The following is a 27,700-nucleotide window of genomic DNA, read 5'->3' on the forward strand; positions in this document are numbered from 1 at the left end:
AATGAAACACAAATAAAGCTCTATAAAGGCTAGATTTCCACAAGACCATAAGATATAGGAGCGGAATTAGGCCATTTGGCCCATTGTGTCTGCTCTGCCATTTCATTATGACTGGTCCATTTTCCCTCTCAGCCCCCAGTCTCCTGCCTTCTCCCCATATCTCTTCAAGCCCCGACCAATCACGAATCTATCAACCTCTGTCTTAAATATACATAAAAATGACCTCCACGGGCCGGCTGGTGGCACAATGACATTAGTGCCGGACCCGGGAGCAGATGTTCCCGGGTTCAAAACCGGTCGGGTACACTCCAGAGTACACTTTCCTTCCATGCCAGGTTGAGTGATGACCGTTAAAGATGGCGCCGGTAACTGGCGACTTTGCGCGAGCTCTCCCGAGCAAACTGCCCTCTCCACTATCCTATACCCGAGTGTCGAGATCACCACTCGATGTCGTAAAATAAAAGGGAAAAAGACTGCGAAAATGTCTTTGTGAGGAGTGGCGTGCCACACTGTCTCTCCGTGCCTTGTAAAAGCCATGAAAAAGACATCATCATGGACGCGCGCACGCACATGCACGCACGCAGGCACATGGCAAAAAAAAAGATGACCTCTACAGCTGTCTGTGGCAATGAATTCCACAGGTTCACCACCCTCTGGCTAAAGAAATTCCTCCTCATCTCTGGTCTAAAAGGACGCCCCTCTATTCTAAGGCTGTCTCCTCTGGTCCTAGACTCTCCCACCAGAGCGTACATCCTCCCCACATCCACTCTATCAAGGCCTTTCATCATTCGATAGGTTTCAATGAGGTCACCCCTCAGTCTTCTGAATTCTAGTGAATACAGGCCCGGAGCATCAAACTCTCTTCATATGACAAGCTATTCAATCCTGGAATCATTTTTGTGAACCTCCTTTGAATCCTCACCAGTTTCAGTACATCCTTTCTAAGATATAGGACTCAAAACTGCTCACAATACTCCAAGTGAGGCCTCACTAGGGCTTTATAAAGTCTCAACATTACATTCTTACTTTTATATTCTAGTCCTCTTGAAATGAATGCTTACATTGCATTTGCCTTCCTCATCACAGACTCAACCTGCAAATGACTACTTAGGGAATCCTGCATAAGGATTCCCGAGTCCCTTTACAGCTCAGTTTTTTTGTATTTTCTCTCCATTTAGAAAATAGTTAACTCTTTCTTTGCTTCTACCAAAGTGCATGACTATACACTTCCCAACACTGTATTCCATCTTCCATTTCTTTACACATTTTCCTAATCTGTCTAAGTCTTTCTATAGCCTCTCTACTTCCTCAAAACCACCTGCCCCTCCACCCATCCTCATATCATCTGCAAACTTTGCAACAAAGGCATTAATTCCATCATCCAATTCATTCACATATAATGTAAAAATAATCAGTCTCAACACAGTCCCCTGTGGAACACCACTACTCACCAGCGGCTAGCCAGAAAAAGCTCCAGTTATTTCTACACTTTGCCTCCTGCCAATTAGTCCACTGTTACAATCTTTCCTGTAATACCATGGGTTGTAGTTCGTTAAGCAACCTCATGTGTGGTACCTTCTCAAAGGCCTTCAGAAAATCCAAGTACTCACATTAACAGATTTTCCTTTCTGCTTGTTAGTTCTTCAAAAAATTCCAATAGATTTGTCAGCAAAGATTTTCCCTTGAGGAAACCACACTGACTATGGACTATTTTAACATGTGCCTCCAAGTTGATTATTAAGGATGAGTTCTCAGAGAACTCAACCTTATTAATCAACTTCAACAGCTTCCCAACCACTGAGGTCAGACTAACTGGCCTATAGTTTCCATTCTTCTGCCTCTCTCCCTTCTTGAAGAGCGGAGTGACATTTGCAATTTTCCAGTCTTCCGGAACCATTCCAGAATCTAGTGATTCTTGAAAGATCATTACTAATGCCTCCACAATCTCTTCAGCCACCTCTCTCAGAACCCTGGGTGTACACCATCTGGTGCAGGTGACTAAGTTACATTCAGAACTTTCAGTTCCACAAGAACCTTCTGGGTAGTTATGGTAACTTCCCACACTTCATTACCCCCGACACGTGGAACTGCCACCATGCTGCCAGAGTTTTCCACTGTGAAGTCTGATGCATAGTATTTATTCAGTTTGTCTGCCATTTCATTGTCCCCCATTATTACCTCTCCAGTATCATTTTCCAGCAGTCTGATATCCACTCTGATCTCTCTTTTACACTTTATGTATCTGAAGAAACTTTAGGTATCTTCTTAAATATTACTGGCTGGCTTATTTTTGTATTCTCTCTCTACCTTCTTAATAACTTTTTAGTTGCATTCTGTTGGTTTTTTAAAACTTCCTAATTCCTCTAACTTCCCTCTAATTTTTGCTCTATTATATACCCTCTCTTTGAATTTTGTGTTGGCTTTGACTTTTCTTGTTAGCCTTGGTTGTGTCGTCTTTCCTTTAGAATACTTCTTCCTCTTTGGGATTTATATATCCTGTGCCTTCTGATCTGCTTCCAGAAATTCCAGTTATTTCTGCTCTGCTGTCATCCCTGTCAGTGTCTTTTCCAATCAATTCTGGCCAACTCCTCTCTCATGCCTCTGTAATTCCCTTTACTCCACTGTAATACTGTTACATCTGACTTTAGCTTCTCTTTCTCAAATTTCAGGGTAAATTCGATCATATGATTACTTTCCCCAAAAAGTTCTTTTACCTTAAGCTCTCTAATCAATTCCAGTTCATTACACAACACCCAGTCCAGAATAGCAGATCCTCTAATGGGCTCAACCACTAGCTGCTCTAAAAAGCCATCTCAAAGGCACTTCAGAAATTCCCCCTCTTGTAATCCAGCAACAACATGATTTTCCCAATCTACCTGCATATTGAAGTCCCTCAAGATTATTGTAACATTGTCCTTTTGGCATGCATTTTCTATGTCCCATTCTAATTTGCAGATCACATCCTTACTACTGCTTGGGGGTCTATATACAACTTCGATCAGTGTCTTTTTACCCTTGCAATTTCTTACTAGTGATGCCTACAACATCATACCTAGCAGTCTGCAACTGTGCTGAAAGTTCATCTACCTTATTCCATATATTGCACACATTCAAACAGAACATCTTATGTCTTCTATTCACACTTTTCAATTTTGTTAAACCATGCTCAACCTTTTGATTCCGAACTTTGAGGTCTTATCAACATCTGCCTTCACAAGCTCTCCACTAACTGTTCTGGCATTTTGGTTCCCATCCCCCTGCAAATCTAGTTTAAACCCCTCTGTGCAGCATTAACAGACATTCCTGCTAGGGTATTAGACCCCCTCCAGTTCAGGTGCAAACCGTTCTTTCTGTACAGGCCCCACCTTCCCTGGAAGAAAGACCAATGATCCAAAAATCGTATGCCCTCCCTCCTACACCAACTCCTTAGCCACATATTAAATTGTATAATCTTCCTAGTTCTGGCCTCACTAGCACGTGGCATGGGCAGCAATCCTGAGATCACAACCCTGGAGGCTCTGCCCTTTAACTTAGCATCTAACTCCCTGCGGAGAACCTTGTTACTTGTCCTACCCATGTCGTTGGTAACTACGCGGACCACGACTTCTGGCTGTTCACCCTCCCACTTAAGAATGCCGAGGACCCGATCCAAGGTACCCTGGAGCCTGGAATCTGGGAGGCAACAGACCATCCAGGAATCTCGTTCTCGCCCACAGATCCTTCTATCTGTTCCCCTAACTAACGAATCCCCTGTCACCACAGCAAGTCTCTTCTGAGTCACAGAGGCAGACTCAGTGCCAGAGACCCGACCACTGAGACTTTCCTCTGTTAGGTTATTCCCCCCACCCCCTGATAGCATCCAAGGTGATAGACCAGTTGTTGAGGGGGATGGCCACAGGTGTACTCTGCACTGGCCCCTTAACCTCTTTTCCCTTCCTGACTGTCACCCAGTTTCCTGTGTCTTGCACCTTGAGTGTAACTGCCTCTCTATATATCCTATCTATCACCCCTTCAGCCTCCTGAATGATTGGAGTTCATCCGGTTCCAGATCCAACTCCTTACTGCGGTTCATTAGAAGCTGCAGTAGGATGCACTTGTCGCAGTTGTATTGGTCAGGGATACTGGAGGTCTCCCTGCCTTCCCACATTCCCACAAGAGGAGCATTGCACTACCCTGCCTGACATCTTTACTGTCCTGGCTGAGCAGATATAAAAACTGAGAAGGGAAAATCAAGCTTTTCTTTCCTTTGCTTTCTCTGAGTGAAGCCTCTCTTCGATGAAGTCTTGAAGAGCTAAAGCCTTAAGATCACCACTCTATGTCCACTCAGATGATGGCTGCTGCGATGATTGCCATTGTGTTCCTTTAATTTGCTCTTACTAATCAATCCCAAATGCCCTATTTTGATCGAAGGCTGTAGACAGTGAAGATGACAATCAGGAATTACAGGGGTTTTTTGATCAACTAAGTAAGTTGGCCAAGGAATCGCAAATGGAGTTTAACTGGGATAAGTATGAATTGTTGCATTTTGGAAAGACAAACCTTAACAGTAAATGGTAGGGCTCCGGGGTATGTTGTAGAACAGACGAACCTAGGGGTACATGTACATAGTTCTTTGAAAGTGGTAACACAGATAGACAGGGTGATGAAGTACGCTGGCCTTCACCAGTCAGGGCAGTATACGATGATACGATGCTGCTCTGCAAGATATTGCTGAAACTGCACTGGAGTATTATGTTTGGATTTGGTCACCCGCTGTAAGAAAGGTGCCATTAAACTGGAAAGAGTGTAGAAAAGATTTATGAGGATGTTTCCAGAACTCCAGGGACTACAGGGAGAGGCTGGGCTGGATAGGACTTTATTCCTTGAATCACAGAAGACTGAGGTGTGATCTTATAGAGATGTATAAAACCGTGAGGGGCACAGATAGGGTGAAAGCACATCAGCTTTTTCCCGGGGTTGGGAAATCATGAATTAGAGAGCATAGGCTTCTGATGAGGGGGAAAACAAATAATAATTTGCCTGAGTGGCAATGTTTTCACACCAAGGGTGTAAATACTGTATATAGAACAAGCTGAAAGGGGAAGTGGTTGAGGCACGTATTTTTACTGTAATGTCTCAATCACTTCCCCTTTCAGCTTAAAAGATATTTGGATAGATACATGGATAGGAAAGGATTAAGGGGTCAAACATAGAACTAATGGGTCTTGCGTAAATGATGGACATCTTGAGTTGACATGGTCAAGTTGGGCCAAAGGGCTATATGACTCTATAACCTCATAAAAGCATTATCTAAATGAAACTTGTAACTGTGTGCTCTAACCTGGTAATTTTACCCCCTCCCCTTCTCTCTTTTTCCATTCCCCACTCTGGCTCCTAGCTTACCCCTTTTCTCCTCACTTGTCTACCTCCTCCCTCTGATGCCCTTCCTTCTTGCTTTCAAGAAGCAAGATGCACTCCTGTCCTACCAGACTTCTTCCTGGGCCACTTACTTCTACTTATCACCTCCCAACTTCTCACTTCATCACCCCTCTCCCCATCCACTTATCTTCCCCGTCACCTGACTTCAACTATCACCTGCCCAACTTCTCACTTCATCACCCCTCTCCCCAACCACCTATCTTCCAGCTTGTTCTCCTTCTCATCCCCCCCCACCTTCTTATTTTGGCCTCTTCCCCATCCTTCCAGTCCTGATGAAGGGTGTCAGCCCAAAAGGCCGACTGTTTATTCATAGACACTGCCTGACCTTCTGAGTTCCTTCAGCATTTTGTGCGTGTTGCTCTGGATTTCCAGCTCAGCAGCAGGATTGTTGAGCTTCACTATTGAAGCAGAGTGCAAGCCAGATGATGAGTGTGAGAAGTGCCCTTAGGTTACTAACAGTCTGCTGGAGGAACTCAATGCAGGCTGATATAGGGTTTAGACACAAAACAACAACCATTCCTTTCCTCCACTGATGCTGCTCAACCCCTAGAGTTCCTCTAGCCGATTGATTGTAGCTTCATAGCATCTGCAGTCTCTGGTGTCTCCAGTATCCCCAGTTCCCTGGCTGGCCCTGTTGATGAAACATCATAGACCTCAGACATCATACCTGTTTCCCCCTTCACAGATGCTGTCTAATCAGCTCAGCCTTTCCTAGCACTGAGTTACAGAGTTATACAGTATAGAAATAAATGTGTTGGCCCAACCCATGCATGCCAATCAAGTTTTCATGGGTATGGTCTCTGCTGTCCTCATTTCCCTTCCCCATTCCATGCTCCATAGAAACATAGAAACATAGAAAATAGGTGCAGGAGTAGGCCATTCGGCCCTCTGAGCCTGCACCGCCATTCAGTATGATCATGGCTGATCATCCAACTCAGAACCCTGTACCAGCCTTCCCTCCATACCCCCTGATCCCTGTAGCCACAAGGGCCATATCTAACTCCCTCTTAAATATAGCCAATGAACTGGCCTCAACTGTTTCCTGTGGCAGAGAATTCCACAGATTCAGCACTCTCTGTGTGTGAAGAAGTTTTTCCTAATCTCGGTCCTAAAAGGCTTCCCCTTTATCCTCAAACTGTGACCACTCTCCTCTCCTATCAGATTCGATCATCTTCAGGTCTTTGTTACTTCCACCTATCACCTCCCAGCTTCTGGTGCCGTTCCCACTCTCCCTCCCCCTCACCTGGATCCACCTATCACCTGTTGGACCTTGCTCTACCCCTTCCATTCCCTACTTTATATCACCAGTCTTCCCTCTATTTTCCAGTCCAAATAAAGGGTCTGAATCCAAAAATTCCATTTCCCACCATAGAAGCTACCTGATCCACCAAGTTTCTCCAGCATTAGCGTATTACTTGATATCCCAGTTGTCCACTACACCACCAATTCTAGTGTCATCCACAAACTCACAAACCAGACCAACCACCAGGTCGCTAATCTTCTGTTTGAATTTTAATTTCCTTTTCTACCACAAAGCCTGGTTCTGTTTTTACGGTGCATTAGAAGATTGGGTAGTGTGACCACAGTATGATTGCACCTTTAGGTAGGGCCGTACTTTGAAAAGCTTATGCAGTTTAGAATCTGTAAAAAAAATTTTAAAATAAGAGTACAGTAAATGTTTATCGTGTTCCCAGACTTGAATGTTTACACTCCTTCCTCTGGTATTTCCCGTCTGAGATATATGCACTTTTCCTTGTCTCATATTTGGGAAACTAAAAATAAAAGTAAAATATAGAAATGGTGGTAAAATGATATGATTTTTAAATCATTGTAAAGTTTTCTAATAACATTATTTTTCATTATTTTGCTTAAGATAAGCATTATTAAAAGAAAAAATAGACAAAATAATTAAAAAGCATTTCTACAACTCCTTATTTCATTTAGTGCTATTTACCTTCACCATGGCCTCAATGAGTATATGATTGCGGCCATGCGTACAGAAATTCCTTTTGATGCATCTTTTCTCAGTTCGCTTCACCATAACGGTGTGTTGAAAATAATATAAAATACCTTATAGATGATCAACATTTCTTGTGCAGATTTTCTCTTAGTAAATTGGTATTATTGGATTATTTTTTCTCGGCTCAAGCTGGTAAAACCTTAGGTATGGGCATAGCCAAGCGCGCTCATTTCTCAATTGGTAGGAACTTTCCAACTATTCTAGTGGTGTTTAGGATCGTGGTATTCTGAAGATTTACATAAATATTGCTGTGTAGTTTTACTAAGTAGATTGGGAGATGGCTTTGCCTTCGCCAGAGCAAGCAGGATCTCCTAGTGGCCACCCATTTTAATTCCACCTCCCATTCCCATTCCAATGTGTCCATCCTGTCCTCTTCCGCTGCCATAGATAGATAGACATATTTTATTGATCCTGAGGGAAATCAGGTTTCATTACAGTTGCACCAACCAAGAACAGAGTACAAACGTAGCAATACAAAAACCACAAACAATCAAATAATAATATGTAAACCATGCCAGACGGAAATAAGTCCAGGACCAGCCCATTGGCCCAGGGTGTCCGACTCTCCAAGGGAGGAGCTGCAAAGTTTGTTGGCCACAGGCAGGAATGACTTCCCACGACGCTCAGTGCTGTATCCCAGTGGAATGAGTCTCTGGCTGAATGTACTCCTGTGCCCAACGGTATAAATGATGTTACTCGCCGACGTCGGGTTGGCAGAGGGAGGGATGTACACAACAACCACATGATGAGGCTACACTTAGGCTGGAGGAATAACACTTTATATTCCGTTTGGGTAGCCTCCAACCTGATGGCATGAACATCAATTTCTCAAATTTCCAGTCATGCCCCACCCCACCCGCCCCCATCACCATTTCCCATTCCCTATCCCCTCTCTCACCTTTTCTCCTTGCCCACCCATTGCCTCCCTCTGGTGCTCCTCCCCCACTTTTTCTTTTTTCTATGGCCTCCTGTCTCTTTCACCAATCAACTTCCCAGCTCTTTACTTAATTCCTCCCCCTCCAGGTTTCACCGATCACCTGCTGTTTCTACCCCACCCCCCAACTTCACAGTCTTTTAAATCTACTCCTCAGTTCTTCTCCAGTCCAGCTGAAGGGTTTTGTCCTGAAACATCAACAGTACTCTCTTCCTATATGATGCCTGGCCTACTGGGTCCCTCTAGCATTTTGTGTGTGTTGCTTGGATTTCCAGCATCTGCAGATTTTCTCTTGGCTGTGCAGTCCTAATTGTTTAATGCTTTCATGTAGTGACTTTGGGATGATACCAGTTGTAGGTATTACTATTGGGACCATGTATACCCTGAAGAAGCGTCTCGGCCCGAAATGTCGACTGTTTACTCTTTTACACAGATGCTGTCTGATCTGCTGAATTCCTCCAGCATTTTGTTTGTGTTGCTTTGGATCTCCATCTGTAGACTTTCTCGTGCTTGCAACCCTATTCATGTTCCATATCTTTCAATTTCCTCTTTTAATTTAGCATATTTCTTGTGTTTTTCACTTACTGATTTCTGTACGATATGTGTGTTTGCAATGGCTGTGACTGTTAAGTAAGTTGTTCTTGCTTGTTTATCCTGCAATATTATATCCAGATGGTTATTATGGATTATCGTATTTGTAATAGTGGATCAGCCATTATATAATTTGTAGGACTCCGTCTCTAAAACTGGATTAGGCTTGTATTTATAGTATGGTATGGTGTCTTTTTATGAGTTTGTATTTAAAGCAATATTTTGGTGAGTGATGTTTGCCACTAGTTGTGCCTGTGTAAGAAATCAGATTGAGTTAAACCGCTGCAGGATCCTGTAATGTGTTGGGTTGCTTTTGTTTTTTCTTGGCATTTTCTGGATCATTATTATTATTATTATGATTGTCACATGTACTAAGGTACAGTAAAAAGAACTATTTTGCATGCAATCCATCCCAGATTAGTTCATCACATCACACTGAGGTAGTACAAGGGATAACAATACAGACCATAGCATAAAGTGTTAGAGTAAAAGAGAAAGTGCAGTGCTAACAGACAATAAGGTGCAAGGTCATGACAAGGTAGACTGTGACATTAAGAGCCCATCTTATTGTATTTGGAGACCATTCAATAGTTTTATAATAGTAGGGCAGAAGCTGTCCTAGAGCCTGGTGATACATGGTGGTTTTCAAGCTTTTGTATCTTCTGCTTGATGGGAGGGGGATAGAGGTGGGACTTTTGATTACGAGTAAATCTGAAGATGCTGGAAATCCAAGCAACAAACACAAAATACTGGAGGAACTCAGCAGGCCAGGCAGCATCAGTGGAAAAGCGTTGACAGACGGCGTTAGGACTGAGAGTCTTCATCAGGATTTCTGATTATGTTAGCTGCTTTATCAAAGCAGCAAGTAAGAATAGACAGAGTCTATAACAGGGGAGGCTGGTTTCAGTCATGTGTTGAATTGTGCCCACAACTCTCCACGGTTTTTGTCAGTCTCCGGCAGAGCAGTTGCCATGCAAACCCTTGATGCATCTGGATAAGATGCTTTCTGCGGTGTATCTATAAATATTGGTGAGGGTGAGTGGGTATATGTCAAATTTCTTTAGCCTCCTAGGAAAATAGACGTGCTGGAGCACTTTCTTGGCTGGACCAGGGCAGGCTGCTGGTGATACTCACTCCTTGGGTCTTGAAGCTCTCAACTCTCCTGACCTCAGCAGAGTTGATGTAAACAGGAGCATGTGCCCTGCCCCTTCCTGAAGTCAATAATTAGCTCTTTGGTTTTGCTGACATTGAGGGAAAGTTTGTTGTCATGACATTTCGTTGTTTAGGTTCTCTATCTCCTCCCGGTGTTCCAATTTGTGGTTATTTGAGATGTGGCCCACCACGGTGCTGTCATCTGCACACTTGTCAAAAGAGTTAGAGTGGACTCAAGCTACAGTAGTCTTGAGGATAATTGTATTGGTATTGGTTTATTATTGTTACATGTACCAAGATACAGTGAAAGCTTGTCTCGCATACTGTTTATACAGATCAAATCATTAAACAGTGTACTGAGCTGGAATAAGGTAAAACAATAACAATGCAGAATGAAGTGAAGAAGTTAGCTAAAGAGTGCCGTGCAGGTAAACAATAAAAAAAAGGTCATAACAAGGTAGATTGCGAGGCCAAGCGGCCATCTTGTTGTACAAGAGGTCCATTTAGGAGTCTGACAACAGTGGGACAGAGGCTATCCTTGAGCCTGGTGGTACCTTGAACCTTTCAGGCTTTTGTATCTTCTGCTCAATGGGGGAGGGGAGAAGAGAGAGTGTCCAAGGAGGGTGGGGGTCTTACAAAATCAAAAAACAAAACTGCAGATGCTGGAAAGCTAGGAGAAAAACAGAAAATATTGGAAATACTCAGCAGGTCAGGATGCATCTGTGGTGTTGAGTTGATCTAAATGATTGTATCAGTGAAAAAAAGACATGTCCGTCATCAATAGGGCCAGTAAAGGAATTTCACACAGCTTTCACCCTTCTCAGCTGACTTATATTCTGTGCCAATGTAAATATGTGCTGGTAATAATGAAAGATGATAAGGATCATGATGAATGTTTTATATTGTGTAAAGTGAAACAGAAAATGAGACCAAAATCCAATGGGTCACTATTTGTATATGAAAAAGAAACAGAGAGATAATATTTCATGCCAATGATATTTCAGGAAAAAAATAAGATTTAAGTTGTGCAGAGGGCAGGGAACGATAGGAGAAAAAAATCGTGGAGGATCTATAATACTGTGAAGGGCAGAAGGGATTGATTGAGAAAAACACCGTTTGATCATGGCGGATTATTATCCGTCTCAAACCCATTCTCAATAACCTTTGTCACCCTTACTAATCAAAAAACTATCAACTGGCACTATAGGTATACCCAATATACTTGACCTCCACAGCTGTCTTTGGCAATGAATCCTTTACAACCAGCCCTGGCTCCCACATTCTCTGTGTAACTCTTTGTGTAAAAAACCTACCTCTGACATCTCCATTCACTATAATTTCCTCCAATCCCTTTAAAATTATGTCCCTCATTTCTGCTCTAGGAAAAAGTCTCTGGCCGTCCATTCGATCTGTGCCTCTATTTCTTAGGAGACTAGCAACACATATGGGGATGTTCTAGGTACGACCTGGATTTATTATCTAACACATTGAAAAGCCATGCTGTCTTCTTACAGCATTGCAGCCTATATGACATTGGTGTACAGGTGGGACATCAGAGATGAGTTTTTTCACACAGGCAGTGGTGGGTGCATAACGCCCTGCCATGGATGGTGTAGATACATTAGGGGCATTTAAGAAACTCTTAGGTAGGAACATGCGTGGCAAAAAATGGAGGGCCATGTAAGGAGGGAAGGGTTAGATTGACGCTAGAGCAGGTTAAAAAGTTCTTCATCGAGGGCTGAGGAGCCTGGAAAGTGCTGTTAAGTTTTATCGATTAGAAATTGATACATGTGAAGGGTCTTGACCCCAAATGTCAGCTGTGCTTTTCTCTCCATGAATGCTGCCTGACCCACTAAGTTCCTGAGGAAAATGTGTTTTATTTTCACTTTTACTCCCAAATAAGAATAATGTGTGAAATCTAAAAATATATAGAAGATATTTCATGGTTGGTTCTTAGAATTCTTGTCATGGTGAGTAATCTGCTCTGAAATACACCCAGGAATTTAAAATTGCTAACCCTTTCAACCTCTGATCCTCTGATGATTACTGGTTCATGGACCTCTGGCTTCCCTCTCCTGAAGTCTACAATCAGTTCCTTAGTCTTGCTGACATTGAATGAGAGGTTGTTGTTATGACACCACTCAGCGAAATTTTCCACCTCCCTCCTGTATGCTCAGTCATCAGCATCTTTGAATACTGCCCGCAACAGTGGTGCCATCAGAAAACTTGAATATGGTGTTGGAGCTGTGCTTAGCCAAAAGTCAAAAGCAAGTAGAGCGGGGGGCTAAGCACGCAGCCCCGTTCTGCAACTGTTGCTGATGGAGATGGTGGAGGAGATGCTTTTGCCAATCTGAACCGACTGGGGTTGCAAGTGAGGAAATCCAGAATCCAATTGCACAAGGAGGTGTTTGAGGCCAAGGTCTTGGCTTAGTAATTACTTTTGAAGGGACGATGGTATTGAATGCTGAGCAGTAGACAATAAAGAGCATCCTGATGTATGCACCTTTGCTGACCAGATGTTCCAGGGTTGTGTGAAGAGCCAGTGAGATGGCTTATGCTGTGGACTTGTTCTTCTGGTAAGCAAACTGGAGTAAATCCAAGTTGCCTCTCAGGAAGGAGCCGGTATGTTCTATCACCAGCCTCTCAAAACACTTCATCACTGTGGAGGTAAGTGCCACTGGGCAATAGTCATTGAGCAGGTTACCATGCTCTTCTTGAGCACCGGTATAATTGTATCCTGCTTGAAGTGGCTGGGTACCACACACTGCGGAGCAAGGGGTTAAAGAGATCTGTGAACTCGCCAGCCAGTTGGTCAGCACGGGTCTTCAGTACATGGCCAGGTACCCTTTCCTCAGATTCATCATCCTGAAGGCAGTCTGCACGTCAGCTTCAGGTACTGAGATCAAAGGATCATCAGGAGGTACAGGGGTTCGCAGTGGTTCCTTCACGTTCTGATGGTCAAAGTGGGCGCAGTAGGCATCGAGCTCACCTGGAAGCAATGCCCTGCTGTCCTCCATGTCGCTGTCGTATGAAAGCAGCGTCCATCATCAGAGATGCACACCACCCAGGCCATGCACTTTTCTTGCTGCTGCCATCAGGTAGAAGGTACAGGTTCCTCAGTCACCACCAGATTCAGGAACAGTTACCGCCCCTCAACCGCCAGGCTCCTGAACAAAAGGGGATATCTACACTCACCTGCCCATCCATTGAGATGTTCCCACAACCAATGATCTCTCTTGAAGGACTCTTTACCTTGTTATTTCATATTCTCGTTATGTATTGCTATTTGTTTATAATTTGCATTTGCACAGTTTGTTGTCTTCTGGTTGATCTTTCATTGATCCTGTTATAGTTACTATCCTACACATTTGCTGAGTATGCCCACAGGAAAATGAATCTCAGGGTAGTATGTACTGTATCTGCAGACTGATAATAAAATTTACTTTGAACTTTTCTGGTGTGCACACATATGGAGAAGTTGCAGTCTGTGCATCCAGACTGGGACGGTGCTGACACCATAGGAACGATACCCACAAAACAGAGTTTCTGAGCGTATCACCAATCAAGATGCCGCTGAGCTGCGGTTTCTGTTAAGGTTGGGGTTCAGGCCTAGTTTTTTAAATTTGCAGAGATGACTTCCGAGACAGAGAGGGGAGTCAGGGGTCAGGTTAGGGTTTATGGACAGTAATGAGGGGGAGTTAAAGTTCAGATTAGGGTCTGTGGAGCAGTTCGAGTTCAGACCTCTGCTCTGTGCTCTGCATTCGAAGTTCAACGACGTTACTGGGTGATGAAGGGTATCCAGGGATTAGGCCTTCACTCCACCGATTTGGGCATTGCTGCTCTACTTCGCGGTTAACATCCAGCGATGTGGACAAAGGACATCCAGGGACTAGGCCTCCATTTCTTGCTTGAAGTACAGCAATGTGGGGTATTGATGCTCTGCTCTGCGCTCGAATTCCAGACATGTAGATGTGGAGGCAAAGGATATCCAACCACCAGGACTCCACTCTGGGCTTGAAGGCCAGCGATGTGGACGGGTGGCGAAGGACACCCGTGGACATTGGGCTGTCCCAAGGTCAGACGTCCATGTGAGCAGGAAGCACGAGGGCCAATCGGTTTGCACACCCAAAGTTCGATCCTGGAGGTCAGGGTCCTGTCATTGTCTGGTCTGGGGAGTCAATACCAAAGATCAAAGCTCAGAGGTTGAAACCTGGAGACAGGAGGACTGTCTGCATTTGTGAGCTGGTGGGAGGGAGAAAAGGAGCTTACTTTGCTGTTGTTATTTTGTTTCTCGTGTGTTCTGTTCTGTTGTGCTGCTTGTGGGCATACTATGCTGGCACTGGAAAGTGTAGTGACACTAACAGCTGCCCCAGCACGTTCCTAGGTGTGTTGGTTGTTAACACACTCAGTACATTTCATTGTATGTTTCAATTTACATGTGATAAATACATGTGAATCTGAAACACATTGTGCCAATATCATTGTGTCTCTTTGGGTATTGCAAAGAATTCACAGCATAAGATTCCACCCAAATGGTCTGTGTAGCTCTTCCTGCTCCAGGTGGGGTTCCAACTATCTTATTTTGAACCATCCTACCTGCTGGAAAAAGTATCTAATGATTTCCCAGCGTATATGACAAATAACCTCTTCTCGGGCTTCCAGCTGGGTTCAGGTATTGATTATAACTGATGTTTCAATGAAAAACTCGGGCATCTTCTCCACAGACTACGGGGGTATAAATACCACCGGACTAGACACACCCAGGCATCATCCCTAAAGAAGACGGCAGAGTTTGTCATCAAATTGTCAGTTATAATCAATACCTGTACCCGGCTGGAAGACCGAGAAGAGTTTATTCATCCTATCTGCTCTTTCTCCTTGATTTCTCCTTCTCCCTCATAAGCCTATATATAAATATTTGCCATTGTGTAGCAACTCGAAGGAAAACTGAAAGTGGAGAATTAAACACAGAAACATAGAAAACCTACAGCACAATATAGGCCCTTTGGCCCACAGGATTGTGCCGAACATGTCCCTACCTTAGAAATTACTAGGGTTACCCATAGCCCTTTATTTTTCTAAGCTCCATGTACCTATCCAAAAGCCTCTTAAAAGACACTATTGTATCCACCTCCACCACTGTTGCCGGCAGCCCATTCCACGCACTCACCACTCTCTGAGTAAAAAACTTACCCCTGACATCTCCTCTGTACCTACTCCCCAGCACCTTAAACCTGTGTCCTCTTGTGGCAACCACTACAGCTCTGGGAAAAAGCCTCTGACCATCCACACGATCAATGCCTCTCGTCATCTCATACACCTCTCATCCTGCATCGCTCCAAGGAGAAAAGGCTGAGTTCACTCAACCTATTCTCATAAGGCATGCTCCTCAATCCAGGCAACATCCTTGTAAATCTCCTCTGCACTCTTTCTATGGCTTCCACATCCTTCCTGTAGTGAGGCGACCAGAACTGAGCATAGTACTCCAAGTGGGGTCTGACCAGGGTCCTATATAGTTGCAACATTACCTCTCAGCTCCTAAATTCAATCCCACGATTGTTGAAGGCCAAGGCACCGTACACCTTCTTAACTACAGAGTCAACCTGCACAGCTGCTTTGAGTGTCCTATGAACTCGGACCCCAAGATCCCTCTGATCCTCCACACTGCCAAGAGTCTAACCATTAATACTATATTCTGCCATCATATTTGACCTACTAAAATGAACCACTTCACACTTATCTGGGTTGAACTCCATCTGCCACTTCTCAGCCCAGTTTTGCATCCTATCAATGACCTGCTGTAACCTCTGACAGCCCTCCATACTATCCACAACATCTCCAACCTTTGTGTCATCAGCAATCTTACTAACCCATCCCTCCACTTCCTCATCCAGGTCATTTATAAAAATGACGAAGAGTAAGGGTCCCAGAACAGATCCCTGAGGCACTCCACTGGTGACCGACCTCCATGCAGAATATGACCCGTCTACAACCACTCTTTGCCTTCTGTGGGCAAGCCAGTTCTGGATCCCCAAAGCAATGTCCCCTTGGATCCCATGCGTCCTTACTTTCTCCATAAGCCTTGCATGGGGTACCTTATCAAATGCCTTACTGAAATTCATATACACTACATCTACTGCTCTTCCTTCATCAATGTGTTTAGTCACATTCTCAAAAATTCCCAGTGAATCATTGTGAAACCAGAAATGGTGTCTTGTGCTGCAATGATCTATGTTTGGTTCTGAACTTTGCCCTTAACTTTCAGCTGTTAAACTCTATGCTGATTATAACAAATTACTTTTAATTTCTACTGCACTGAAAGCAGATGAACTGCCTCCTTGTAGGACTACCAATGTCACAATGCCTTAAGAAGACAGCAAGGCTTCTCAAGGTCATAGAGGTTTAGGACCTTCACCCCAGCTGGTCCCTGATGCCCTCCCCAAGCTAGTCCCACTCGCCTACATTTGGCTTATAACCTTTCTAATCCATTTACCTGTCCAACTGTCTTTTAAAAATTGTTATTGTGTCTTCCTTAACCAGTTCCTCTGACACATAGATACAATCCCTTATACAGAAAATGCCCCCCTCACCTTAAACCTCTGGTTCTTGATTCCCCTTCTTTGGGGAAAGGGGCAAATTCACTGTACTACCTCAATGGCTGTGTAATGAATTGATCTGTATGGCAAGCATTTCACTGTAACTAGGTACATGTGATAATAATAGGCCAGTTCCAGTTCCCCTGAGCAGAGGTGTCTTTACCAGAGGCACAGGTTTAGAATCAGAATCGGGTATCACTGGCATGTGCCTTGAAATTTATTGCTTTGTGACAGCAATACAGTGCAATACACAATAAAACAAAACTATATGTTACAAAAAGAAAATTTAAATTAAGTAAGTAGTGCAAAAAGAGCAAAAAAAATAAGACAGCAACACACACAAATGCTGGAGGAACTCAGCAGGTCAGGCAGCATCTATGGAAAAGAGGAAACAGTCGATGTTTTGGGTTGAGACCAGAATGGAGGAGGAAGTGGGGAAGATGCGTGAATAAAAAGGGTGGGGGGGGGAGGGGAAGGAGGCTGGCTGGAAGGTGAAAGGTGAAGCCAGGTGGGTGGGAAAGGTCAAGGGCTGGAGAAGAAAGAATCTGGTAGGAGAGGTGAGTGGGCAATGGGAGAAAGGGAAGGAGGAGGGGAATCGGGGGACATAATAGGTGGGTGAGAAGAAGTGAAAGGTCAGAGTGGAGAATAGAGGAAGGGGTAGGGGGGTTAAATTTGTTCACTGGAAGGAGAGATCAATGTTCTTGCCATCAGGTTGGAGGGTGCCCAGACAGAATATGAGGTATTTCTCCCCCCCGCACCCTGAGGATGGTCTCATCTTGGCCCAAGAGGAGGCCATAGATCGACACATCAGAATGGGAATCAGAGGGTAGTGTACATGGATTAATTATCCATTTAAAAAGATGAAGGCAGAGGGTTAGAATCTGCTCCTAAACATTTGAGTGTGTGGCTTCAGGCTCCTCATCCTTGATGGTAGCAATGAGAAGTGGGCATCTCCTGGGTAATGGGGTCCTTAAAGATGGTTGCCACCTTATTGAGGCATCAACTTTTGAAGATGTCCTGAACGCTGGGGAGGCTAGTGCCCATGGCGGAGTTTGCAACCTGAAATGGTTAAGGGAAAGAGTAAACGGTTGAAAGGGATATAAAGGAGAATTTTTCACTCAGAGATTGGTTTAAAGCACACACTGCCCGAGAGGGTCATGGAGGCAGAAACTCTTACAATGTTCATGGGATATCTAGATGAGCACTTGAATTAACAACCTAGTGCTGGTAAATACAAGGATGTTGACAGGATTTGAGGACCTAAGTTATTGGAAAAAGTTGAATAGTTTTGGACTTTATTCCTTGGAGCATAGGAGAATGAGGTATATGAAATTATGAGGGATTTTTTTAGATTAGATTAGATTCAACTTTATTGTCATTGTGCTGAGTACAGATACAAAGCCAATGAAATGCAGTTAGCATCGAACCAGAAATGCAAAGAATTGTGTTATTTACAAAATAACTGCAAATAAAAAGTTTGTGCTACAGCACACAAATATAAAAGTACTGAGACAGTACAATATGGATGCAATACTGCTTAGCGCTGTGATGTGAGATTCAGCAGGGTCACAGCCTCAGGGAAGAAGCTCTTCCTGTGCCTGCTGGTGACGGAGCGGAGGTTCCTGTAGCGCCCACCGGATGGGAGGAGAGTAAAAAGTCCATGGTTAGGGTGATATGCATCCCTGATAATGCTTTTCTCCCTGCCCAGGCAGCATTTATGGTAGGAGTTCTCAACGGTGGGCAATTGGGTGCTGATAATCTGCTGGGCAGTTTTCACCACACGCAGGAGTGCTTTGCGGTCCGATACGGGACAGTTGCCATACCACACTGAGACGCAGTTGGTGAGTATGCTCTCAATGGTACAGCGGTAAAAGTCCGTCAGTATCCTGGGACAGAGGGGAGCTTTCTTGATGTTCTGCAGGAAATAAAGGGATATAGATAGGGCATAGATAAATGCAAGCAGGCTTTTTCCACTGAGGTTGGGTGAGACTAGAAGCCCTGGATTAATTGTGAAAGGTGAACTGTTTAAGGGGAACAAGGGGTAACTTCTCCACTCAGAGGGTGGTGCGAATGTGGAACCAGCTGCCAGCGGAAGTGGTGAATGCAGGTTCGATTCTGAACATTTCAGACAAGTTTGGATAAGTACATAGACAGGAGAGGTATGAAGAGCAATGGTCCAGGTAGTTCTTGATTGGTTAGGGCATGAAGGGATGCTGGGCGAAGGCAGGAGATTGGGGCTGAGAAGAAATATGGATCGGCCATGATGAAATGGACTCGATAGGCCAAATGGCCTGATTCTGTTCCTATATCTTATGGTCTAAGGTGCAGGTTGATGGGACCAGTCAGAATAATAGTCAGCACAGACTAGATGAGCCGAATGGCCTGTTTTGCGTTGTAGTGTTCTATGACTCTGCGGGAAGGGCCGTTTCTCTGCTCAATGACAATATGAGCATGTTGTGATTTGGATTCTATGCGTTATTTTTAACAAAATTCGAATTAAATTCTGTCGAAGGAACATGACCAATGAACGGGCAGTTAGCAAAATATCTCCTGCCTTTTCACGACAGGATTTACATAATACTGGATCTTCAACACGCACATACCGACAGTAATTTTATTTTCCGCTGACACCGACGCAAAAATACAATACATGATTCGGTGAATAATTTTTTTCTCTCAGATTGAACTGAATACCCGTCAAATAGCATTAACAAGAGACACCCGCCCCTCCGGACTTCCGCACAGGCAGTGGCATCAGAGAGAGAGACGCACCGCAACCGGGGCACCGGCCCTGAGAATCGCGGGCCGCTGGACACACGGTAGCGCTTTCTTTCCTCCCTTCCACGGTGCTACCCCTGTTTACGTACAAACCCAGACCACATAAAATGGTTCCGGTTATTCTGATTTGTCTTTGAGCTGCTAATGCTGAAATCTGGCTTCTAGCCAACTTACTATGTTGCTTCCCTTCCGTCTCCGAGCCCACTTCTTCGGCGAGAATTTTCCACCCACCGATGACCCCTCTGCAACCCACCACTTCTTGGAGACGTGGCTCTGGTCTTCCGCCCGTTCTGGATCTGTTCATCTCCAACTGCTGACGGAACATAAACCGCCTCGACTTCGAACCTTACCTTGCTAAAAAGAAAGACTGGCTTCTTTCCCTTTCCTTTCCAATCTTGATGAAGAGCTTCGGCCCGAAATGTCGACTGTTTATTCCCCTCCATAGGTTCTGACCGACCTGCTGAGTTCTTCCAGCAGTTTGTGTGTGTGTGTGTGTGTGTCACTTGATAATTTTTGCCGGATTTCTTCTCTTCATCAGCAGGTTTTCATCAGTGTAGCCTCTTTATACTCGAGGATATTGTAGAGGATTCTGCTTTTGGGGTTTACTTATTGAAAATGACATCTAAATAAAATATGGTTGAAATGGCGTTGGTTGACAAGTCAGAAGGGAGGAGAATGACGAGACTGAATCTATCTGGGCACTGCAAATTCTTAATAGTGTAACTGGATGGTAGAATTGATGGAAATGCAGGGAATGGGGTTGTTCTGTGTGCCAGAAGGTACTCGATAGGCCAAATGGTCTCCAAACGGAAGTATTTTTCTGGCCCTTCTGTGTAGCCAAGTGCTACTTTGCATTTGCAGATCCAGCATTTTATATGTGTTGCCTGGATTTCCAGCATCTGCAGACCTGCTGATTTCCTCCAGCATGTTGAGTGTGTTGCTACTTTGGAAGTGTGGTTACAGCTGCAAACTAGAAAAATGACAGCAAGTACAAACAGTCTGAGAAATATGGGCAAAATTTCCTTTAATTACAACCATCAGGCTGCGAAACTGGCATGGATAACTTCACTCACCACAACTCTGAGCTGCTTCCACAGCCTACAGACTCACTTTCAAGGAGTAGAGGTCATCGGTTAAGGGTGAAAGGTTAAATGTTTAAGGGGAACAAGAGGGGGAACTTCTTCACCCAGAGGGTGGTGAACATGTGGAATGAGCTGCCAGAGCAAGTGGTGGATGCGGGTTCGATTTAAACGTTTAAGAGAAATTTGGATAGGTACATGGATGGGGGGAGGGCATGAAGGGTGCAGGTTGATGGGACTAGGCAGAATAGTATAATTCAGCAGGGACTAGATGGGCTGAAGGGTCTGTTTCTGTCCTGTAGTGTTCCATGACTCTACAACCTTGTTCTCAATATTATTTTCATTTGCACATTTTCTCCTCTTTTGCACATTTGATTGCTTGTCAGGCATTGTTTATGTATAGTTTTCATAAATTCTGCTTAATTTATTTTTTTCTGTAAGTGGCTGCAAGAAAGTAAATCTCGAGATACATTGGTAATAAATTTTACATTCACGTTGATATTAACTAAGGGATGGATATTTTACAGCATACTGGAAATAACGCCCATGCTTTTCCTCAAACAGTGGTTTTTACACCTTTCACTTCCATTTAAGAGAGCAGAGTGGAGGGGTTCAATGGATTGAACTGGCAACTCTAGAGAACCATCGGCGACCGGCACCCTGTATGCCCCTGCTATAAATCTGGGACAAGCAGAGTGATAGTTAAAGCACTCAGTGATGTGGTCCACTGGTGTCGCACCATTGTCCTGGGCTTCCCCTGGATTAGGAGCTGCTGTAGAATCTGTCTCCCCATTCCTCAGGGATCCCTGACCTGGAAATCAGGAAGGCAAAGGTATGTTTTTGTTCTTACTTTAGTGTATTGTTTTTAATGAGCATGTTTAAAATGTTTAATTAACTTTAATATTAAGTAGTAATTGTATGGTTTTCAGAAGTACATTACAGAGATTTAGGAAGTTCTGCAAATCCGAGGTGACTTTGAAAGCATGTGAGACTCCACCTCTATCCATATGTCCTATCAGAAGCTGTCAGGGTGTTTTGTGGGTGGGGTCTCTAAGATAAGGTTTAGTCACCACTTTGATCTCTCTATTCCTTACTGCCTGACTGAAATTGGGAAGCCTAGGACTATTGGATCAATGTACTCCTCCCAGGTTAGTATCAATGCAGGGAGAGAATGCGGAGAGAGGGGGGTGGGTAAGGATTGGCTACTGAGCTGAATTAAATGTAATTTAGCTTAGTGTCTCTCTTAGAAGACAGTCTCTCAGTATTGCTTTGGAGTGTTTGGCTAAATTATTTGTGCTTGTTTCTGGTCTGGAAATTTAACAAGCAACTTTCTGACTCGGAGGTGAACGTGCTTCCCAATGAGCCAAGAATAAATTTACCCATCCTCTCCAATTTCCTGTTTCCCATCCCTTATCCCAGTCTCCTGTCACCCTTCTCAATCTCCAGTCTCTTTCCTCAACTTAAATGTACCCCCTTTCTAATTTCCCCATTTGGAACCGTTATCCTCCTGTAACACGCAGGAGGAACTCAGCAGGCCGGGCAGCAGCGATGGGAACGAGTAAACAGTCGATGTTTGGGGCCGAGAACCTTCATTTGGACCGAAACATTGATTGTTTACTCTTTTCCACAGATGCTGCCTGACTTGCTGGGTTCCTCCAGCATTTTGTGTGTGTTGCTTTGGACTTACAGCATCTGCAGATTACCTTGCGTTTATGCTTATCCTCCTGTGTTCCCTCACCCACCCACCCACTCACTCTTCATCCTTCCCGCTCCAGTCCTCTGGACTGCTTGGAGGATTTGGGCGCCATGGTAACATAGCGCTTAGTGCAACGCTATCCTGAGTTCGGAATTCAATTCCAGCGCCGTTCTGTAAGGAGTCTCTGTTTTCCCCAGGTGCTCCGGTTTCTTACAGAGTCCGAGGACATGCCGGGTAGGTTGATCGGTCAGTGTAAACTGTCTCATATTAGGTTGGGGTTAATCGGGGTTGCTGGGACGATGTGGATCGAAGGGCCGGAAGAGTCCAATCTATGCTGTAATACTAAATAAATAAATTTGGGAAGTAAAGAGCAATGGTGAGGATGGAGGTCATAAGTGGGTTGTGGGATTTGGAGGGTGTTTAGAGATGTGGGTTCAGTTAGATGTTTAACGCTGAGTTGTGAGGCTGAGAGGAAGTACTCTTTTTGGCTCAAGGATTACTGTAAGTCACTTACTTTATTGCACCCCACCGTCTTGGCTTCTTTCATCTGCTGGGTTTCCCAAGACCAGGCTGTCAAGCTTAACTTTAAAAACGAGAATGTATTTACAAGAGTTAGGAAACTTCTTCATGCAGTTGCAGTGACTGTCTGGTTGGATCCCTGTATTAGACCATATGACTAGGAGCAGAGATAGGGCATTGGGCCAGTTAAGTCTGCACTGCTATTCGATCATAGCTGATTTACTTTCCCTTTCTCCTGCCATCTACCCATAACCTTTGTTGCCCTTACTGATCAAGAACTGCCGCTTTAAATATACTGGTGACTTGGCCACCACGGACATCTGTGGCAATGAATTCCACAGATTCGCCACTCTCTGGCTAAATAAATCCCACCTTATCTCTGTTCTGAAGGAATGTCCTATTTTGAGGCTGCAACCTTTGGTCCTAGATTCTTCCAGTATTGGAAACACACCTGGTCTATCTAGTCCTTTCACTGTTCAGTGGGTTTCAAAGGGATTTCCCCTCTAATACTATCAAACAAGAGCCAGAATAGGCCTAGAGCCACCAACTGCACCTTAAATGTTAACCCTTTTGTTCCCAGAATCATTTTTTTTTTTACAGGCCCAGAGCTTCAAACACTCCTCATATGTTAACCATTTCATTATTGGGATCCTTCTCCTAAACCTCCTCTGGACCTTCTCCAGTACCAGCATATCCTTTCTTAGAACAACACACATCAAAGTTGCTGGTGAACGCAGCAGGCCAGGCAGCATCTCTAGGAAGAGGTGCAGTCGACGTTTCAGGCCGAGACCCTTCGTCAGGACTAACTGAAGGAAGAGTGAGTAAGGGATTTGAAAGTTGGAGGGGGAGGAGGAGATCCAAAATGATAGGAGAAGACAGGAGGGGGAGGGATGGAGCCAAGAGCTGGACAGGTGATTGGCAAAAGGGATACGAGAGGATCATGGGATAGGAGGTCCGGGAAGAAAGACAAGTGGGGGGGGGGAACCCAGAGGATGGGCAAGGGGTATATTCAGAGGGACAGAGGGAGAAAAAGGAGAGTGAGAGAAAGCATGTGTGTATAAAAATAAGTAACAGATGGGGTACGAGGGGGAGGTGGGGCATTAGCGGAAGTTAGAGAAGTCGATGTTCATGCCATCAGGTTGGAGGCTACCCAGACTGAATATAAGGTGTTGTTCCTTCAACATGGGAATGGGATGTGGAATTAAAATGTGTGCTGAACACCTATGCTCTGTCTGCCAGAGAAAGCAGGATCTCCCAGTGGCCACACATTTTAACTCCACATCCCATTCCCATTCTGACATGTCTGTCCACGGCCCCCTCTACTGTAAAGATGAAGCCACACTCAGGTTGGATGAACAACACCCTATATTCCGTCTGGGTAGCCTCCAACCTGATGGCATGAACATCGACTTCTCTAACTTCCGCTAATGCCCCACCTCCCCCTTGTACCCCATCTGTTACTTATTTTTATACACACATTCTTTCTCTCACTCTCCTTTTTCTCCCTCTGTCCCTCTGAATATACCCCTTGCCCATCCTCTGGGTTTCCCCCCCCCTTGTCTTTCTTCCCGGACCTCCTGTCCCATGATCCTCTCGTATCCCTTTTGCCTATCACCTGTCCAGCTCTTGGCTCTATCCCTCCCCCTCCTGTCTTCTCCTATCATTTTGGATCTCCCCCTCCCCCTCCAACTTTCAAATCCCTTACTCACTCTTCCTTCAGTTGATCCTGACGAAGGGTCTCGGCCTGAAACGTCGACTGCACCTCTTCCTAGAGATGCTGCCTGGCCTGCTGCATTCACCAGCAACTTTGATGTGTGTTGCTTGAATTTCCAGCATCTGCAGAATTCCTGTTGTTTATCCTTTCTTAGATATGGGGCCCAAAACTCCTCACAGTACTCCAAATGCAGTCTGACCAACGCCTTATGAAGCCTCAGCATTACATCCTAAATGTAATGTACCTCTGTTTAAAACCACAGTTTGAACTGAGTTGAATTTGGGTTTAAGATTTAAACTTCCCATTTCATTCAAACTCACTTATTTCCTGCGGCAAAAATTACCCTCCCCCCTCCTTAATGATCTGTGATTGATGATTTTGCGTAATTCTGCTTTTGAACTCATTATGAGCTCATTACATTACATCTTGTGCTCTCAGACAGTGTGCAGCTGAGTGCAATAGGCAGGGGAACCAGGTTGAAAACTCACTGGATGATGCATCATGGTGAACAAAAGCATAATTTGCTCCCAGGTATGTATTTATCAAAATTGTCTAGCACCCGCCACTTTTGCTTTTTGGTATTTTCCAACATTGCATTGGTTAAGATGTGCTGAAACCACTGGAAATGTGTGGTATTCTTGGTCACACAGCGTACATGTTTCTGGGATCTGAATTCAGGTTCCATTTGTCCAACTCCCTGAATATAATATCCTGTTCAAACTAAATTTGACCATGCAGGCCAGTCTTGTGCACCCACCGTCACAGTTACAGCATGTCTGTCATTGACTAAACAGGTTTGCTGCCTCATTCACTGTAATCTGGGATATTTTGGCATCTGGCACCAATTGAGTTAGTAAGTTTTGATGTGAGGAGGTTTGGGAAATGCAGCCTTGTATCTCCATTACTTGAGAATAGACCTTTTAAACTTACAACATCAAATAAAACTGATAATTTCTTTGTAATTTTCGTTGCAGAAAATAGCAGATTCAAGGCCAAAGGAGCAAATAGTATTTCCAAGTCTTATCCAGAACCAGTTTTCTCAATGGATGTCAGACCTGCCGGAAAAGTTATGGGACATAGCTCTGTGCAATTTGGCTATTCCAGGTAACTATGGCTCTGTCAGGTCATTCTTGCCTTTTGTAGTCAGCATAGGTGTAGAAAGAAGTTCTCCAGCAATGTGTCAAATAAGTAAGTAATCTCCAGAATTCAGTACTCCCAGAGAGGTCTGGAGGCTAGATCACTGTATCTAATTAAAGAGGGCGTAGCTAAAAATTTGAAAGGTCAAGGCATTGTGAGCTTTAGGGAACTGGTACAGAAAAGGAAATGAGGTTTGGGCAGATTGAATGGCGCTGCTCTTGAGATTTACAGGGTCAGGGTGTACTACAGTACAGAAACAGGCCCTTCGGCTCATCTAGTCCATGCTGAACTATTATTCTGCCATTGGCAGTCCCATCGAGCTGCACCAGGACCATAGCCCTTCTTACCCCTCCCACCCATGTACTTACCCAAATTTCTCATAAGTGTTGAAATCGAACTCGTATCCACCACTTCTGCTGGCAGGTCGTTCCACACTCTCACCACCCTCTGAGTGAAGAGCTTCAGGTTCCCCTTAAATATTTCACTTTTCACCCTTAACCTATGACCTCTAGTTATTGTCTCACCTAACCTCAGTGGAAAAAGCCCGCTTACATTTACTCTTCAATCTTACTTGTACTCTTCATTTCTATTGACATCTTTCCTGTAGGTAGCTGACCAAAACTATACACAATACTCCAAGTTAGGCTTCACTAATGTCTTCTACAACTTCAACATAACATCTCTACTCCTGTACTCAATACTTTGATTTATGAAGGCCAGTGTGCCAAAAGGTCTCTTTATTATCCTATGTACCCGTGATGTCAGTTTTAAGGAATTATAATGCCACTTTCAAGGAACTATATTTTCTTATGTAAATTAACGCAGCTGGCCTTTTTGTAAATTTGTGGAAAGGAAAAGAGAACAATAGGCAAAGACTTGTCTATTATATTTAGACAAGTAACGGGGAATAAAGATTTGAGTGACTTGGGTCCTGATGACAATGAAGTGAGGAAATATCTGAGAAATGTAATTTTGTTGCTGCTGTTTTGTCGGCCTCTGTTGGTGTTTGTGGATTCAGTGCTGGTTTAGGGATGCAGAATGCAACACTCTACAAACATCCCAGAATGAGATAAAGTTCCCTCTGTTCTTTAAACTCTTGGCACTGTTGTCACCCTCCCATCTCCCAACAGCAAACATGCATCCCGCAATAAAATAGGGTAGAATTTACTTCAGGAATGAGGATGCCAATTTTTGTGATGTGAATGTTGGTAATTGCCTGCCTAAAGCAGAAAGTGACTTCAGTTTAAAACACAAGAAATTCAGCACACGCTGGAAATCCGGAGTAACATACACAGAATGCTGGAGGCAGCATCTGTGGAAAGGTATAGGGTCATCGTTTTGGGCCAAGAACCTTCATCACGACTGCCTGACATCAGGAGAGTTTAGTTTGAAACACCACATATTTAATGCTACTCCTGTTTTCAGACTCAGTGCTCCAGGCCACTGCATCCCACTTCTTCATGTTCCCAATTGGTACATGGCATGTTGGTGGTTTCATGGTCAACCTCTATTGTTCTCAGTTTATTTGTCAGGCATACCAGAGAGCATTAAATACCACCAACATGGAACACAGCCCAATGAAGCTATGCGGGACTGTTTCCTTTTGCTGAAGCCAATTAACAAACAGATTTAAGTTCTCAACAAAACAGACTTAGTAAATTTAGTTTATTAAATTGAATTTTCCATGGGATTTGAGCTCAGATTCTCGAGGGTTATATGCGTAGTACCATAATAGAATATAGAATATCACAGTATAGGCCCTTTGGTGCACAATGTCGTGCTGATATTTAACCCACTCGAAGATCAATCTAAGCTTTTCCTTCCACATAGACCTCCATTTTTCTGTGATCCATGTGCCCATCTCAGAGATACTTAAGTGACCTGATAGCTACCTCTACCACGCACCCACCACCCTCCATGTAAAAAACAAACATACCTCAAAATATCCCTATTATACTTTCCACCAATCATCTTAAGAGTATGCCTCCTCATATTAGCCATTTCCACCCTGGGAAAAATTTTCTGGCTATCTGCTCAATGCCTCAAAGGTGTGGTAGAGTTATCTC

The 27,700-nt window shown here is 44.1% G+C and overlaps 1 protein-coding gene across 8 annotated transcripts in view; it reads left to right on the forward strand.

Annotated features, from left to right (window-relative positions):
* Positions 1-19,344: 19,344 nt before the first annotated feature.
* Positions 19,345-27,700, forward strand: part of si:dkey-66a8.7 (PI-PLC X domain-containing protein 1) — a 28,956-nt gene continuing 20,600 nt past the window's right edge. The window contains exons 1-5 of one of the 8 annotated variants that reach the window (XM_063054555.1): positions 19,345-19,530; positions 21,133-21,400; positions 22,462-22,498; positions 24,936-25,028; positions 25,472-25,601. In XM_063054555.1, the coding sequence (XP_062910625.1) occupies positions 24,999-25,028; positions 25,472-25,601 (160 nt within the window). In that variant the 5' untranslated portion in view covers positions 19,345-19,530; positions 21,133-21,400; positions 22,462-22,498; positions 24,936-24,998. Of the gene's footprint in view, positions 19,531-21,132; positions 21,401-21,622; positions 21,717-22,461; positions 22,499-24,935; positions 25,029-25,471; positions 25,602-27,700 lie in introns of those variants that run through there. The other 7 variants (XM_063054558.1, XM_063054553.1, XM_063054557.1 and 4 more) reach the window with 7 other exon arrangements.

The sequence above is a fragment of the Mobula hypostoma genome, chromosome 7, assembly GCF_963921235.1.
Source record: "Mobula hypostoma chromosome 7, sMobHyp1.1, whole genome shotgun sequence".
NCBI classification, from domain to species: Eukaryota; Metazoa; Chordata; class Chondrichthyes; order Myliobatiformes; family Myliobatidae; genus Mobula; species Mobula hypostoma.